General features: G+C 42.3%; 1 protein-coding gene across 2 annotated transcripts in view; it reads right to left on the bottom strand.

Moving 5' to 3' along the window:
- Positions 1–6,275: 6,275 nt before the first annotated feature.
- LOC147431370 (V-type proton ATPase subunit B 2) overlaps positions 6,276–18,814 on the bottom strand; it is a 38,033-nt gene continuing 25,494 nt past the window's right edge. For both annotated transcript variants that reach the window (XM_086493976.1, XM_086493977.1), the window contains 2 exons: positions 6,867–6,950; positions 6,276–6,769 (listed from right to left, as the gene is read on the bottom strand). In XM_086493976.1, the coding sequence (XP_086350102.1) occupies positions 6,584–6,769; positions 6,867–6,950 (270 nt within the window). In that variant the 3' untranslated portion in view covers positions 6,276–6,583. The remainder of the gene's footprint in view (positions 6,770–6,866; positions 6,951–18,814) is intronic.

Below are 18,814 nucleotides of genomic sequence, written 5' to 3'. Positions count from 1 at the left end.
ATGTGTAAATTAGCCTTGAGAAAGCACGTACACAGACACACAGAGTAACAACCATAGTATTCATATTTTTTGGGTAATTAAAGAGAACAATAGTTTTCTAACCAATAAGGTAAATAAGAAGCTCATATTACTGTAAACTATGGGTGACACTATGCTAATCTTTACCAAAAGGCATGTCCATGGAGATGGATGGAGACTGAGGATGGAGACTGATTGTAGTCGACACCTTTATAAAGGGGTCCACTATGCCATTTGAGGTCATCAGCCTTGTTATGCATTTTAATATTTTCTACTACTATCACAGTAGCTATGGGGTAGTAGTTGTTATGGCATAGAGAAGATGAGGGGACGAAATTGTGGGATAGGCATGCAGTGCTATCAATGAATGATAACGTAGTCCAATATTCCCCCTCAATTTTCTTAGGTTTAGGCAATTCATCTCGGCTCAACTATTGTTGAGTTGGTCTTGAGGGGTGGCATTGGGGTACCCCCATGTCCCCTACTTCCCACATGCCCACCCACACTATCTCCCCACGAGGAGGTCTTCCCTCAAGCATACATCATTTAGAATTGTGGCTCAATTGAGGGGCATGTGGCATCCTAGGTCCCATCCACCCCATGGCTTATCCCTTGCATTTGCACCCCTTCTTTTGCAAGTTGTGCCTTGCCCTAAACACCCCACAAGTTGAATTTTCCCTCTAGCCTTGCATGCATTTATTATAAGCCAAGCTTCTCACCCTAGACTCACACTATGCCTTGCCTTACTTGTTGCCACTATTTAGCTTGTCTTCAATGTTCAAGAAATATCAAAGCTCCCATTAGTGAGGCAAGACCTTTCTTCGATCAAGAAGAGGTAGATTGTTATATATAAATGAAGTTTCAAACTAGGACATCCATCTTTATCTCAAGTTTTAGAGAGTGACATCCAAGTCTGACTCCATTCCTATCTCAAGTTTTAGAGAGTGACATCCAAATTTGACTCCATTCCTATCTCAATCTTGTGTCGAATAAGATCACCATTTCATCAACAAGCAAGGCTTGAGGTTAGGATAAGGGCTATGATGGTGTATAATTGAAAAGTTCAACCCCCATTGTAGATGACAAGAGAGGAGTTTAAATGGGAGAGTATATGAGTGAATTAGCCTTGAGAACACACGCAAGGATACACACACATATTTTCTTTAGAGATGGAAATGATTTTTGTAACCAGAACTCCACCTTGTATTGGTCCCTTTGGCTAACAAAAGCAGCTGGAATTAGCTTGAAATCTTAATGGAGGGAAATTGTTAGAAGGGTGAACAATAAAGGACTTCAATGGCCGATCCATTTTTGGAATGAAAACAACAAGTGTTGGAAATCTTCTGACTTACTAGCTGACCAGCTTCAACTAAACGGCATGGAAAAGGTGCTTGTATGCAGAGTGGTTGAAGGCTTTGAAAATGGTCTGATGCCAATTCGAGACTCCACTTTTGAGTGGAAAGCTTGGAAATGGCCCAACGGTAGCCTTTTCTTAAAACCTCACACCAAGAACATCTATCAAGAGCTCATGCACAAGGATGATTGGTTCACCCCCTTGAACAAACAATGCAAAAAAAAAAGTCAGGGCTATGGTCACAATAAACATTTGGGAGCCAAAGTGGCCCCAATATATGAATGTGTTTCTGTGGAAGGTGCTATGGGGGGCCTTGTGGACCGGCGTTAAGATTCAGACAAGTGGCACAGGACCTGATAGGTGCTCAAGGTGCCGAGGGGCTAGCGAAAACCTCGCACACGTTTTCATGGACTCCCCGACTATTAGAAGAATGGCGGGAAAGGTATGCAAGTGGATACAAAGAACCTGGAAGATAGGTTTTTTCAAGAAGGATCTGTGTCTAGGGGAAAAACTGTTTCAAAGTCTTGCCCTTCTTGTTTGTACCCAAATTGTTAGATTCTGCTTCTTTTCTAATATCTGGAAGGTTAGGAATTGCCGCATCTTTGATAACGACCTCTCTATGGCTAGCTTCTCAGTGATTGTACAAGACGTGAGGAGCTTATATATGTGATAGGTAAAAGTCACAACTCGGATGATTGGCTCAGGGCGACCCATGCCATTCAGACGAGCCCTTAACATTTCTCTTGAGAATAGTTTGTTGAATTTGATGTAACTTTCAGTACCTCAAGGCTCGGCTTGAGCTTGAGGTTGGTCTGTAATTTCTCTTTGACCTTCTAATACAATCACTCACAATTGTGAGTTTTGCCACACAAAAAAACAAAAAATTAAAAAATTGGAGACAATATTTGGGGGATAGTCTAGCCTTGCTTTTGAATCTTGGGAGCCTATTTTGGCATCATGGATGAGGTCTTTTTGCCTCAGATCGTTCCATATGCTTCTATGTCACAAACGGGACGTTCTCACACAAGCGTACATAAGGCCTACTCCGAACACTTACGTGGCAACCATCATTTGGGCCCCATGAGTGATTGGTATGCATGCATGCCACCACTAACAAGCATAGTGTTCATTTTTTGCTCAATAAGTAGACTACAAGTAAATTTATTAAAAATAAGCTAGCTAAGGATCCTATAAGTGCAAATCATGGATGAAAACACGTTAAATTGTTTAAAAAAGCATGTTCCTGGTGATGAATGGAGAAGAAGATGAAGGTTGATGGTATTTGAAACCTTCTAAATGTTAGAACTAGAAAATGTGCTTCCTAGAACGTCCTATGAAATTTCTTTTGTGAAGTGAAAACATAATTGCAACAAATCATGTCGTGGGATGAGAAAAGAAGATTCAAACCCCTTTTTAAGCCCTTCAAAGACATTCCAAACCCTTTAAAACACTTTGAACCAATTTGAAGGCACTATCTTTACTGTTTTAAAGCATTTAATAGCTTTGTAATGCTATTCAAGGCACTTCTTAATAGTTTCGAGAAAAATCATTCTTCCAAACATACAAATTTCTTTTCCTTGAGTTTGCCAAGAGGAAATTTTGTAAAATTAGGGGTATTTTTCAGGTTTTCACACCATTTTTTTCTATTTTGGGGTGGGATTTCTCCTTTTCCCCTTGCCCTCAACTGGCATTTTTGAAATTGGAAACAACACGACATTAAGCTGAAACACATTTTTTTCGAACACTGCTTTTAACTCTCTGGAGAGATGTACAAAATAGTAAAAGAATTTGGAATTAGTGTGGAGCACTTTAACCACTTTAAGAAATTTTTTGGAACTTTCAAACCAGTGTTAGGCTTCTTGTAGCACTTGGTTACAATTGTCAATAGTTTGTAATGATTTGCAAGCATTAAAACACTTTTAGACGACTCAAAATAACCTCAAGGAATTTTAAGAAATGTCTAGGACTTGCAAAGCTTGTAGAAAGCACAACCCAAGGGACGTGTAAAGTTTTTGCGGAAAAATTGTGGGCAATAAAGAAGCAAAGCAATTAAACCATTAACCAATCAAGTAGAATTTTAAAGCATAAAGGAAAAAAAGCATAGTTGTAAGCAGAAAGGAAGTAGCTAAGGGAGAGCTTGAAAGTACAGGATTAGGACAGCAAATCCATTTTAAAGTGCTTCAAGTGATTAAGAAAGAAATCTTGATTTTGATTCAAGTAAGGGCTTTAAAGTAGGCTAAGAGTGCATAATTGGGAACCTTAAGAGCTTTGTGGAAAGACAAAAAGTGGAGAATGTAGAAAGTCCCTCAAGAAGTACCAAGAGAATTTTTGCATACCGCGTACATTTACACACACACACACACACACACACACAGAGATTTTGGTCTATGGTATGTTCTGGCTATATACACAGTAATGCGCACATATATATCCACAAAATACTTTTTTAAAGTTAACGAAAGAGTGTGTCATGCATTCCATACGCTGAGTATATCTTCGCATCTTGCTTTTTTTAGACTTTGTATCATGACCAAAAGCTTTCCATCTCCATCTTTGTGAAGCTTCACCTCCTTCATAAACCTTCATCATCACCACGCTCATAGCTTGCCATACAATTTTTTTCTCTCACTTACATAAGCACATCGTGTGTTTTTTCACTCACATCAATGCATTGAACACTAGACAAGGGCATGAAATCCGCAATCATAGCATGGATGGTATCTACATGCAATTTAGAGATGACATCAACTACATTCAACTCGTGCAACGACATTTACACACAGTGAGTGTTTTTTTCTCTATACAAGAATATAAGTGCAAACTCACACAAACACAAATAGACTTGAAGAAGGTGCCACTTGAAAAAACATTGGTGTCTTACGAAAAAAAATTCTTCACTTTTGTTTTTTAGAACAAACTTTTCTTTAAGGGTAGAGTAATATCAAGACAAGGGTCTTGTAAGGGCAAGGCCAGCTAGGAGCTACATGTACGGCATGCATAGCAAGGGGTCTCGATAATTGAGCAAAGGAGCTAGACTTTGGGGATGAGGAGATCAGCATGCCAATACCCATATTCTTATAAGAACTAGAAACAAAGAGGGCAAGTCAAGAATGGTTGATATTTAGAAAGAACATGACTTTGAGGTCTAGTTGGAAGGGAATGTTGGAGCAAGACAAGAGTAGTTGCCTAGTCAATACTTGGACAAGACTATTCAATGTGAATTGTGTAACGAAGGTCAATTGCATACTAGAGCATTTTTGCAAACAAAAAAATCATCTAGCATAAAATATTGCTATTAGGTATGGTGAAGTTTTCTTGAAAGCTTAAATGTTATCGAAAGCTTTCAAATTCATTATTACATGCCCGGCGTTCAATTTGTTGAAGAAAATTTATTCTGACTTAGACTATCTTGAGAATGAGTTTTGAACAAAGATTACTACGGTGCACTTGGAGTTGAGATATCATGATTCCCGCAATGACCCTATGGACATGTTCTTTGGGATATCACTTTTCATAAGATTGATTGGTTGATTTCTGGACCAAATTATAAGGATTGAGTTGATGAAAACAAAATATGACACACATTTGAGCTTATTTAGTAAGCTACAAACTATAACTCTTGACATTTGGTTTGACCATTACCTTTGTTGCCTTGATTGGACGATGAACAAAATCTTTAGATTTTGCTGAAAAACCTTCAATGATATCCCAAATTATATCAAAAAATATGTTTGTTCATTTTGCTATGCATGCATCATGTCTTTCTGACAATTTGATTGATTAGTATTCATTTGCCTTTATGATGCAAAATGCTTCACGAATCTCATGCTTCATGTTAAGTTGGGTGTCCAAACAAATATATTAAAGAATCTTTTGGTTTCATTAAAATTTCTTTTTAGACATGGATAAAGATGCATGTGATTTTTCTTTGACACAGACACATCATCCTTCTCATAATTGGTCTGTATCAAAACATACAAACAAGGCTAATTCATACGAAGGTGAAATCCACAAAAAAGATCCGTGAAGGCACCCAAATTCACCAAGGATTCGAGGAGAGAGAAAAACTCACCAGGGTTTGATACAACCTCACAAAGATGCTCTTGACATGAAGCTTAACAAGATGTACATCTTCCATTGGTGGAAAAAACTGGCTATAGTGATTTGTTTTCTTAGTTTTCAAGAATTTATGCATGACACACCTACTTCCTCAGATTTTCAACATAATTTTTAAAATGAACTGGAGTGATGATTGACTTCTTGTTTTGAGGATCTCTCGAAAACATGCCATATACGTATGTATAGTGGCAATCGACCAAAAAGTTTAAGATCGTTTTTTATTTTGCGAGGCCCATGCTCGTCCTGTCACCCTCTCAATCTACCATTTAGTTGCATGGACCATAGGTGTGACCTGGATATGGTAATGCATGTTAGGCGAGAGAGAAGAAGAAGAAGAAGAAGAAGAAGAAGAGAATTTTAACGTCGTGAGAAACCATTCCAAGAGACCTCAAAGATATATCCAATGTCTTGAACTCAACTTGTTATCGACGCGAAAGAGAGAGAGAGAGAGAGAGAGAGAGAGAGAGAGAGAGAGAGATGTATGTACATGTATATATTTTTTCCTCCCATGGTCCCTACTTCCCCGAATTCATTACAGCTTTTCCACAGAAATTGATAAAGTTAAAAGCCTTTCTGGAGATTCTCAGCTGCTATTAAAATTGGATTGCTTGACAAGCAATCAAGGCTTGCTCTCTCATATCTACCACTTAAGATTTGAAAGCAAAACTTAGCATATCAACTCAGTGATTACAGCTCTTGTTAGTTCAAGGAAACAGACGATCCTCTACACGGATCAACTAGAGAAATCAAACCATTTTTTCAAAAGCCCGAAATTGATCACATATGACAAAATACTGCTTTTTATCTTAAAAAAACAAGATGATTGTATCACATCAATAGAATGGTATACTTACAACTAGCCTCCCTCTATGCAAGTCAAGGCTCCGCTCCTCATTCAACCAGTACAAAAGTGCTCGCCAAAGAAGCAAGAATGTGCTTTATCCTGATTATTTTTCTCGGTTCTCGATGGAAAGCATTCTCCGTTATTTCAAGCCGTGCACACGGCAGCGACGAAGGATTTTTTTGTTAAAACGCTCTCTACAATCAAAAGAACAATGCTTGCAAAAAGGTATGGAGGTGCAATACCCTCACTCATTGACCTGCATCCCGACTATAAAACTGGTCCAAGGTTTTTCCAGGAATTCGCCGCAGAAGCTCTCGTGGAAAGATTCTCAACAAAGTCCATGCAAGATCAAGCGACTGGAAAATATCTCGAGTGTCGTATGCCCCTTGAGTAACAAATCTGCGCTCAAACTTCTCCAAGAACTCCAAATACAACTGTTGTCACAAGACATTACAAATAAAGACACGGCGCACCATACAAAGTCCTAAACTACATAAAAGGGGGCAAGGAGCTTTTACAAGATTTACTCACCAAGTCTTCGGAAGACAAAGCCTCCTCTCCTACCACTGCCTTCATTGCTTGCACATCCTTACCAATGGCATAGTTGGCATAGAGCTGCAGAAAAAATCTAAGTGAATAGGCACAGAGCAACATTTTCACACGCAAACTACACACAAGACTACATAACACCATGGGAGATAATGCCCCCTCTTCAACACTCAATAAGATGACAAAAAAGTGGTCCCCTATTTAATGCCTCTCTTAAACACTCCAGAAATAGGGAAGAACTGGAAGGCACCAGGTGCCAACTGAGAGAACTGACTGAAAAAGACATCTAGTACTTCACAACTGCTGAACACAGAGAGAGAGAGAGAGAGAGAGAGTTCCACTCCTAGAGTGCACTGGCCCCAAAACCCTGGCGCCTCTTTCAGTATTTCTTTTATTTTGCTTCAACACGTTACAAGCTCGGGGTGCTCCTCTGCTTCCTGCAAATATGGAATAACAGGAGGCCACCCCTTGGTACATATTTGAAGGCCCTCGCCTTCTAAAAGCACTCTGCTATGAAAAAACTTCCTGCCCCAAAAGCAAGTAACCCCAAAAATTAGCGCCCCCAATATCACCTGCACACTTGACCCTATGTGCATGTGGCCAAGCCAACTCTTACTTCTAGGGTTTAGGATAGCCTAGGAAGTGTTCAAGCACCTTGTGAGCCTGTACACAAGACGTGCATGTCCAGGCACTTCAGATTAATTGCATACCCTCTGATTGCACATGAGCACAATCAGTGTTTGCTAGGTGTAGGCATTGGGGGGAAGTGTTCCCATGCAGTTGCATTAGTACCAAGCCTAGCTAATACTTGCATACGAAGCACCTCTTATTAGTAGTTCACCAACATATTAATAAGTTATATTTTAGCTAGCAATTACCAAATCGTGGGATTTTTTATGAGATTGCCCAACCCAGCTTTAATCCCATAATAAAGCATAAGTCAATACCCTCAGTACAAGCACCAAGTACATACAGTACCTCAGCATCTCTGGTGTTTTTGCACCAGATCAGCCTACAGCACCCATCAACACCAACGTTTTCAGTTTACAGCCATAACCTCGCAGATCTAACCATCACTACCAGCGTTTTCAGATTCAGCCCTCAGATCAGCCAGCGTTTTTCAGTTTTCAGCCCATCATCCACATCAGCAACAGCAAATCAGCCCATAGCCTCATTGCAGTGGCAGATCCCACTAGTTACCGTAGAGTTTTGCATTTTTGGCCTTTAGCCTCGCAGATCCAAGCAACCATAGCATGATCCCATCAGCATCTCAACATCTAGGACCTTGTATCAGGATTTGTGCAATCTAAAGCAAATACCTCTCTAGTGATAGAGAGGGGGCCCTTGGAGGGAGGTTTGGGAGCCCATCTAGTGTTAGTCTCTCTCTCTCTCTTGGGATAGTTTCCTACGACGTTAAAACAATCTTTTCTTCTCCTCTCTCTCTCTCTCTCTCTCTCTCTCTCTCTCTCTCTCTCTCTCTCTCTCTCTCTCTCTCTCTCTCACACACACAAAAACTTCTCTCACAATATCATTCTCTTCTTTCGGGTCTCTAGAGTACATCAATCTTCACACACACAAGTCAACTTGTAGTACTCCGCTCTGGCAAACTTCCCCGCCGAAAATTTGCCCAATTCTTCATTCCTTTCTTTAGTTTCCGTGTCTGATTTCAACTTTTCTTCGCCTTCCCACTGAGAGGTGTTATCTCTGTCACATTCTCCGCGAGGACCATGTGTACTCTTGGTTTCTTTATGGCTTATGCCTTTTAAGACAGAGCGATGAAAACGAGAGCGTGCCTAATGCACGATGGACTAAGGGTGGGAGCGGCTATTAAGTCTCGAGTTATGACACGAAGATTACTTGTCGAAAAAAAATATTGACAGCTCTATCAGATTCTTCTACAGAATTTGTGCGCTGTAGAAGGGATCGGATCCTTCGTAGAAGAAGAATCTTTTTGAGCTTTGATACCATTGTTACCGGCTTGGATACTCCAAGCGAGAAATCAATAGCAACACACGAACAAAAACTTCAAAATCCTTGAGCTTTACTTAGAGAGAGAGAAAATCAACATAACACGGCGAGGTTCCGCGCCCACAGAGACTGCCCCCAAAGATTGGCACCCCTTTCATTATTTCCTATTTTAACTCACAGTCCCGTAGGTCCTTAGCCCTTAGAATCTACATCCAAATGCTCTCCACAGTGAGAGGCCCAAGGGCTCTTTTAAATATACAAGGGATGCCCAAAAGCAAAGCTCCAAAAGCAATTAGTTCAAAAAGCATTAAACCCCAAAAGCTCGGGTCCCCAAAAGCTAGCTCTGGAATCTACAAAAGCTGCTAGCGTAATTTACGAAAATCCGTATAGCCTGCCATGTCAGCACAACAGCGCAAAATACGGAAAATCCGTCCAACTCTGCAACGTCATCGTCCGTACCGATTGCCACGTCAACATATTAGCGCATTTTACGGAAGTTCTTAGAGTTCAAGATTTTGGTCTTTTTAGGGTTTCGCCACAGCTAGTGCTTCATAAGTTCTTTAAATTGGTTGGCTCGGTCTCTTTGTCCACTCGACTATTTCTCATCCAGTTGGGCATGCCACGTCATCACTTTGTGACATCAAGTAAGACGCAACGATATAAAAGAAGAGAAGATCAGTCCAAAGTTCAAAACAAGAATAGCGCATACTGCCGTGATCTTGCATACTGGCAAGAAAGGCCTGCTCACACAAACCGCTGAAAGCTTGAAGGTTACACCACACAAAATGAAATAGAAAGATGAGAAGAGCCATTGTCAAAAAGAAAACCGTAGCCACTTGCAACAATTGGGCCCAAATGAAGTCGTGTTTTCCTAACAACCTAGATATCGACGTGCATAACATGACATACATCCCTTAATAAAGAATCCCAAAACTGGTGCTCATATGTTGCGTACCCACATATACAACCCAAGGTCCTCTGCTTTGAGTAGACATGTTGTCGCCTCCACCAAAGCACATGTCAAGCAGTAATAAAATTATTGGTGTTGAATCTATGAATCATCTAAAATCAATACATCGACAAGCTTGGAACTGCAAAAGGGTGTTACTCGAGTGTTTAGAGATGCCAGAATAAGAAGCAACTCCCACTGTCCGACTAGTCTTGTGGAAGGATACGAGGAAAAGGAGCTTTGAAGTAATTCGAAGTATAGTCCAACTGCAAAGAGAAAGAACAGGCAAAGATGACAAGAGAAACTGAACCCAAAAGATGGGCCGAGCGGTCAAAGCGGTTAGAAATTAAAATCTTAACCCCTACCAACTTATGGAGCACCGGCCAAGGGGCCTAAAACCTAAATTTTCAAAAGCTTGACATTTGGGACTGATTTCCATAAATTGCGCTGGCATGCTGACGTGGCAGGCTGTACGCAATTTGCGGTGGTTGTTTTGGGCAGCTTTTGGCGCTAGCTTTTGGGTGCAGATGCTTTTGGATTCCAGTGCTTTTAGAACTTAAGCTTTTGGGGCCTACAGGGCCACTCTTCCGAAGAGCATCCGGACGCAGAGTCTCGAAGAGAGTTTGACCCTTAGAGTTGTACCTTTGAATGCAATAATAAAGAAATATCGAAAAGGACACTGGCCTTAGGGGCTTGTGCATCTGGGGACAAAACTCCGTCGTTCTCTCTCTCTCTCTCAAAATGATGACATGGCATGACCATCTAGCAGACATGTCAAGCCATTGAAGAACAGGCCAACTTGCTAATCTCGACCAAGGGGCCTAAACCCTAGAAGCAGCACAAGAAGTTTCACCAACTTGAAAGTCTTGCCGAGTGGACTATTTTTTAAAGAAGAGTTCCCACTAACTTATGGGACCCCGTCCGATGGGGCCCAAGTGACCTAAATAAAGCAAGACCCACACAAAAGCCATGCATAAAGACTGATGACGTGGCAAGAGTTGTACAAAATCCCGCATTTTATGCTGGCTTTGTGGACGTGGCACCTGTAAGGATTTTTGCATTTTACGTTGATGACGTGGCAAGTGTACAAATTCCCTAAAATGGCACTGGCAGCTTTTTAACCCATTGCTTTTGTGTTTGAATGCTTTTCATGTAAACTACTTCTAGAGGCCAACGGCCTTAAAATATGACCCATGGGCTATCACTCTGGCAGTCTACCCGCGGGGAGCAGAGCAGAGCCATGGGAGTTGTACTCAGTTGAAGCAATATAAAGAAACACCGAAAGGGGCGCCAAGGTTTGGGGCCAATGCTCTCTTCGGGTGGAACTCCGTCACTCCCCATCTCGTGTGTCATGCATCTCTTTCAATTCAATCGTTATTTGAAGTGCTTAACGTTGTTCAGTCTGTTCTTTTTTGTTGGCATGTAGTGTCGTCCCCGTGACGGTGGTATCAAAGCTTCAGACATGTGCTTTTCTAAAAGCATACCGGTCCTACCAAAGAGCAGACAGAGCAAGTTGGGACTTCCAAAGTTTACACGAAATTTCATTGAAGAATCTTCGTGTCCCAACCCCGAACTTACTAGGCACTCCCACCCTTACTCCACGCATCGGGCGCCCTCTGGTCTTCATCGCTCTGACTTACAGGGCATAAGCAATAAAGATCACTTGCAAGAAAAGGATCAAAGATTTTTCAAGCCGCTGTTTTTTTCTTAGAGGCAGTGCTGGATGTCTATAGATACCAAGCCACACACTTCAAGGACTTTGCAAGCTTTCAAGAAAAAAAATTCGCCCAAAGTTACATGCCTTCAAACATCTTTCTTCGGAGTGCAGCTTCTGGGAGAGTGGGGTATCCTGAAATGCCTGCCACGGAAACCCTAGTAGATTATAACTTGAAATTTATCGACATCTCGCAATAGGTGTCTCTTCTCAAACCGATAACCTTGGAGGTCTAGTGTGATTGCTATGTCTTGAGACTATCATCACCACTACAAGAATACTGTGTATTCAAGAGCTTATCGACCACACTGCGGTCGGCTACAACCTTATGGAAGAAATCTAACCCTAATTTTGGTGCAGGTTTCAGGGTGGATAGCCAATCCTCTTTTCGAGCTCGACTGATGTCGAGATAGCTTTTTAAGTTTAAACTTTCTTTGAGAAATTGTTAGGTGATCCTGTTTGGAAATTGTTTGAAATGGATGGTATCTGTTTTTAACCTGTCTTGGTGCCGATATGAATTGCTTGACTCTGGGTTTTTTGTTCCGCAATGCTTCTAGTGCAGAAGAAGGATGGCTCTTGGCGCATGTGTATTGACTATCGTGCCTTGAATAAGAATACCATCAAAAACAAGTTTCCTATCCCAAGGACGATGATATTATCGAGGGTGCGGCAATTTTCAGCATGATAGATCTTAAAAATGGGTATCATCAGATTCGTATTAGGTTAGAGGATGTGCATGAGACTACGTTTAGGACGACATTTGGTCTTTATCAATTTCTAGTGATGCCATTTGGTCTTACAAATGCTCATGCTACGTTCAATAGGATGATGGACCGGATTTTCCACCCACATCAAAAGTTTGTTGGCACATTCTTTGATGAATGAAGAGGAGCATAGACGTCAGTTGACCATTGTGTTCGAAGAGTTACGCAGCCACAGGTTGCTTGTCAATCCTAAGAAAGTGAATTCTTCTTGGAAGAGATCCACTTTCTTGGCCACATAGTGTCAAAGGATGGTGTCTGCCAAGGTTGAAGCAATCAAGACTTGGCCAGACTTGAAGACAGTGCACGATGTCCATAGCTTCTTGGGATTGTGTTCTTACTACAGAAGGTTTGTCACAAACTAGTGACATGGCGTACACGCACACAACCCAGGCATGGATAGTCCCCGCGGGAAAAACCCCTGCAAAAAATGCTGATGTGGCACTACCGTATGGACTGCTGACGTAGCATCTCGTAAATCGCAACAGAATTTGCGACAGCAAGAAAAGCAACGATAGCTTTCGGGTTGCAGCTTTTTGCTACTCAAATTGACAAGAGAAAGAGAGAGAGAATCTTTTAATTGCTTTAATTTTACAAGCAAGTTTGAGAGAGAGGGAGCCTTGCTTTTAGAGAGCTTTTGGGGCTCTGCTTTTGGCATCCCTTGTAAACTCTTTAAATACGTGGGTAGGCCTCCCACTTCTCAGAGCATCTGGACGTAGAGTTTGAGAGTGAGAGCCTCCCACTCGCTTGTACTTTGCAAGAGATTAATACAAAAAGAAATGCCAAAAGGGGCGCCAGTCTTTGGGGCCAACATCTCTAGGCACGGAACTCCATCGGGCCAATGTCGAATCAATTGTGAACTTTGAACTGTTTGAAGTGACTTCTTGTGGTGTCGCGGTAGATTCTTGACTTGGAGTGTCCAAGTCTGTTACAGTGGTATCAAAGCGAGGACGATTTCTCTTCTACCGATCCTTTTTACGCGGCAACTATGGCTTCAGACAGAGGTCAATCGACTCCCTCTGCATCCAGAGTTGCGGAAGGAGAGCACGAAGAAGATTCACGCGAGGAGTACGGCTCGCCTCGGCCTACTCAGGCGGAGATCGAAGAGATGGAGCGTCGACAATTGATCGATGACGCAAGAAAGATGATGTTGAATTTTGCGAAGGACCCGAAATTTGCAAAATTTATGAGCCAGACCTCCTTCGACGAGGTGTATGCGTAGTGGCAGCAGACCACTAAACCACCCCCCAAACCACAGTACTCAAGAAACCTCCTACCCCAAGGATGTTTACTGAGCAGAAATTAGAAGAGGTGGTTGATACACGGATTTCTCGCGCAAAACAAAGCAAAAACCACACCAAAAAGCAGAAGAAAGGAACTGACTTCCCGGGTTATTTGGATCGTCAGTCTACTTTTGCCTCGGCCAAAAGGCAGAAGAAGCGTGTGCGGTTTGAAGGATTACCTAATTCTTCTTCTTCTTTTTCTTCTTCTTCTTCTTCGAGTTCTTCTAGCTCTTCCAATTCGAGCGAAGAAGACAAAAAAGGCAAAAAGCGTAGCAAAAAGCAAAAGGGCAAGAAAAAGGCAAAGAAGTCTAAATCTCGCCCAGTTTCAGACAGTTCTACAGAGGACTCGTCTTCAGATAGTTCGGACTCCGACGACCGCACATTCTATTCAAAGAAGAGAAAATTTTACAAAGCCAATCTGTATGACTTTCTGGAAGATAAAAGCAAGAAAGCTCGAGAGTTCAAAGAAGGTGGACAATCAATTAAATTTAACACTTTCTTTGGTTTTAGAGATGCTTCGAAGGCTCTGGCCTTCATACAGCAGTTTGACATAGCTTTCTCTGGAGGGCGTTACTCAGAGCACTCCAATATTCGGCCGGCTACTTCCTATTTCAGAGGAAATGCTCAAACTTGGTAAACACGCTTCTATTGAACAGGAAAGCGCCAGTTAAATGGCTGAAATTTAAAAGGCTTTTTATTTTCTTCTTGGCTGACTCGAGAGTACAAACGCGACATACGAACTGCTTGGAACCATCTTCGGATGACCAAGAAGGATACTTTGAACGCATATTGCGAGAGATTCTGGAGCTCTTTTCTACCAACCTCTTCATTTAAGAAGATCTCGTTCAGAGAGCAGATTGAGCGGTTTACTTTGGGTCTTCATACAGAGATCCGAGATCACTGCTTACAGCAAAAGTCAGATTCCATTCAAGAATTGATGAGTCATGTGAAACGGGGTTTTGCCATTCACTCTGGCGGTTTGACCTACCCCACAGATGAAATCATGACACAAAGGAATGAACAGACTTCAAACAATGAAAGTAGAAAGAAGAAGAGTAACCCAAAAAAGAAAGAAAAGGATGCACAACCCAAGCTTACTCTTTCAAAGAGAGCTCTTTACATCAAAGAGGGGAAGTGTTTTGGATGCGGGGAAACTAGGCATATGTAACAAACTGCTACGTGTCAAAGCCTAAAGAATGGAGCCAACTTACAGATGTCGGTCGAGGGGCCTAAACCCTAAGTAAAGAGACAGAGCAACAGGAAATAAAGCAGGGCTCACACACACACACAAGAACTTGTGAAGCACGCTGATGACATGCTAGATTTTCGAAAATCACGCTGGCTGATAACGTGGCATGCTGTACGGATTTCCGCGTTTTGCGTTGGCTAATGACGTGGCAAGTTGTACGGATTTCTGTGATTTACGCTGGCAGCTTTTTGGCATTGCTTTTGGACCAGAAGATTTCGAGTTTGAGGCTTTTCACTGTAATTGCTTTTTAGGCCAAGGGCCTTTAAATATGAGGTTAGGGCTCATTCTCTGGCATGATTCCTAGAGAAGGTGTAGAGTCTGGAGTACCGGCTTGTACTGTGTTGATGCAATATAAAGAAATGCCGAAAGGGGCGCCCAGGTTTGGGGCCAATACTCTCTGGGGTGGAATTCTGCCACTCCGTGTTGCGTGTTGTCTCTCTCTATTTCAGTTCAGTTGTTATTGAAGTGCTAAAAGTTTGTTCCGTCTGTTCTTTTCTATTGGCACGTGGTGCCCATCTTGTGACAGCATATCTCCGCAAAGTGCCCTAAAAAGGCACCAAAGAACAAGAAGACAAGGATGAAGACAGGCCAAAGAGTTTGAGAGCAACTGAGGACCGTGGATGAAAAGGCAAGATGAAAGCAGGACTAGTTCCAGATTGCATGGGTACTGACCCAAGCACGATTGATGAGAGTACAAAACTTTGCTGAGCTTGGGGCAAAGTGAAAGACCAAGAAGCCCTGATTTTCTTTGATGGAGGAGCCAAGGCCAACTTCATTTGACCTGAATTGGCGGCACGGCTCGAGATCACACCCGATCGGATGGGACCACTAGCAGAGGCAGTTCTAGCGGCACCGAGCAAGGACGTAGCCATTACGGCTGTCATTGGCAAACTTCGGTTGCATTGTCAGGGGTATTTGGGGCATGAGGACTTCTACATAATGCCTTTGGAAGGTTGTGATGATTTGAAGTATATTGTGATGCTTGTGGTTGTAGTCTGGGTGCGGTCTTAATGCAAGAAGGCCATGTCATTGCTTACGAGAGCCGATTGTTCTCAAGGCCGGAATTGACAACACAGAGTTATGAGAAGAGATTTTGGCAGTTATCCATGCTCTTACTCAGTGGCAGCACTACCTACTCGGAGCGGATTTTACTGTCTTTACAGACCATTAGAGTTTATACTACTTCATGTCACAGAAGCAACTATCGGAAAAGCAGATGCGGTGGGCGAACATCTTGTCACAGTTTCACTTCCAGATTGTCCATGTGCAGGGACAGAAGAATTTGGTGGCAGATGCTTTGTCTCGAAAGCCGTTGGTTCTGGCTATTTCTGCGATACACCATAGGAGCTTCGAGGATATGGTCGACCAGTATGCCACGAATACGGATTTTGCAGACGTTTTCACACGGATACGGGATGGGGAGACACTAGCGAGATATTCCATTCGGGATGGCTACTTGATGAGGAAAACCATGTTGTGCGTTACACAGCCGTTGAGGGAAAAGGTTATCACGGAATGCCACTGTCCACCTTTTACAGGTCACCGCGGCATTGCTACCACCATGAAAGGGGTAGAGAGATATTTCTTTTGGTCGAGACTCAAGAAGGATGTGGACGAGTTTGTGCGCAGGTGCTATGCCAGAAGGTCAAGTTCGACAGGCATAAAGCACAGGAATTGTTACAGCCTTTTCCCATACCCACCCACCTATGGGAAAGTATTGCAATGGATTTCATTTTTTGATCTCACGAGAACTCACGATGGTATCTGGACTGTTATTGACAGATTTAGCAAGCACGCTCATTTCATTCCCATAAAGAAAACAGTCAAGCCGGATCACTTAGCGAGACTGTTTGTGGCCCAGATTTTCAAATTACATGGCATGCCTGAGACAATTGTCTCCGACACGGACCCCAAATGTACGAGTTTGTTTTGGAAGGCAATTTGGGAGAACATTGGCACGCGGTTGCAGTTCTCGTCATCTTTCCACCCGCAGACTGACGGGCAATCTAAGATTGCCAATTCAATGGTTTTAGATTTATTGAAGTCTTATATCTCGGATCAGAAGACTCAATGGGAAAAGTATCTACCTTTGGTGGAATTTGCCTACAATAACACGATACACTCTTCGACAGGGAAGGCACCATTTGAGATTATTGAAGGTGTTGTGAAGGTTCCACCCTTCCTAAGCACGAAAGATAAGATTTTTGAAGGCGATGAGTACACGCGCGACTTGGACACAGCTTTTGCCAAGGTCCGCGAGCCTTTGCAAAAATCGCAGGAAAGACGGAAAAAGGCAGCGGATCGCCATCGTCGCGATTTGAAATTGAAGGAGATGATTGGGTGCTCTTACGTTTTGAGAAGGCACGCGTGAGAAAGAAGAAGAGAAAGGAGAGGCTTTTTTCAAAGCTTAGTATGCGATACTACGAACCTTTCCAGATCTCTGAAAAGATCAATGATGTCTCCTTCCGAACTACCTCACACTTAGAGGATTCACAATGCATTTCATGTGAGTCTCTTGAAACCTTTTAAAAGTGATGTGCATGAAGATGGGGAGCCCTATGAGCAACCCGAAGTGGAGGAAAACGAGGAGATCCTTGTTCCTGAACAGATTTTGGCACATAAGGACACAAAGAATAAGGGTAAAGCAAGAAGGCGGTTCTTGGTTAAATTCAAGAACTATCCTGCATTGGATGCGAAGTGGATGGAGGAGGAGGACCTAGCAGATACTCGTCAGATTGTGAACCTTTACCTTGAAGCTTTTGGTTTAGCATAGTCTATTCCAAATGGAACCTAGAATTCAGCCTGGCCGAAGATCTGGTGCAGTGGGATGCACAAGAGGGGAGTTACTCCGCTCCTTTGTCAACAGATGCATTGATTTTAGAATACTAGAGCCATTGATGTCTCTTTGAGCTTCAGGGATACTGAGAGCTGACAGTATTCTGTTGTATGACTTTATGAAGTGGAATTCCTAAATATGAAACTGATTTGTTCTTGACTTGTTTTTAAGTACAGGAACTGAAAGACGAAATGACTACAGCATTTTGGTCTGAATGAGCTCGAATCGACATGGTTGCAATAGGGGTTAGTCAATCGGGCATCTATGAGGTCCTGAGTGGATCTAGACACGATTGCTAACTGCATTGCCAATAAATCATGGTCTAAGATCCGAATGAATGTTGAATGTGATTTGTCATGTGATGTCCTGTGATATCAAGTGATGTCGTGTGATGTGACTGTCAATTGGTACATGTGCTAGATGTGTGTTCCTAGTGCATCGGTACTAACAGCCAGTGTCTGCTGAGACAGTTTATGGCTTCTGTCTGTTTTGCAGGCATAATCAAGGGCGATTACAATGCTTTCAAGAGAGGGGTATGTCACAACCTAGTGATGTGGCATGGTGGCGTGCTCAATACACACACTCACACCTTCAGAGAGCCCCTCGTGGAAATGCATGACGTAGCTGCTGCATACGGACAGGCCAACAAAAGCATCGTGTGGCTGAATTTTGTTTATGCAACGAAAGAGAGTTTTTTTTTTTTGGCTACGCGATTCAGGCTGAAAGCTTACGCTGGGGTTTTTCTTGGGCTTGCTTTATTTTATTAAAGCCTAAGAGAGAGAAAGCTACGTAAATTTTTAAGCCTTGCTTTAAAATACCATAAGAGGGCTTGTGAAAGGTAAAAATTGAAAGTTGCTTCAAGGGCAGTTTTTTTATGGACAACTTTTTATGAGAAGCTTTTGGGGCTCTGCTTTTGGCATCCCTTGTACTTTTAAATAAGCAGGTAGGGCCTCATAACTCAGAGCATCTGGACACAAATTCTGAGTGTGACCTTCCCGCACTCTTGTACTTTGAACTCAGATTAATACAAAAAGAAATACCGAAAGGGGCGCCAATCTTTTGGGGCCAATAACTCTAGGCACGGAACTCCGCCGCGGGCCAGTGTCGAATCAATTGTGAACTGTGAACTGTTTTGAAGTGGTTATTTGTGTTGTCATGGTAGATTCTCGA

This window comes from Adiantum capillus-veneris, chromosome 21 (assembly GCF_014529385.1).
Source record: "Adiantum capillus-veneris isolate H3 chromosome 21, ASM1452938v2, whole genome shotgun sequence".
Lineage (NCBI taxonomy): Eukaryota > Viridiplantae > Streptophyta > Polypodiopsida > Polypodiales > Pteridaceae > Adiantum > Adiantum capillus-veneris.
The sequence above is the reverse complement of the archived record's forward strand: the minus strand, read 5'-3'. Positions and strand labels throughout refer to the sequence as shown.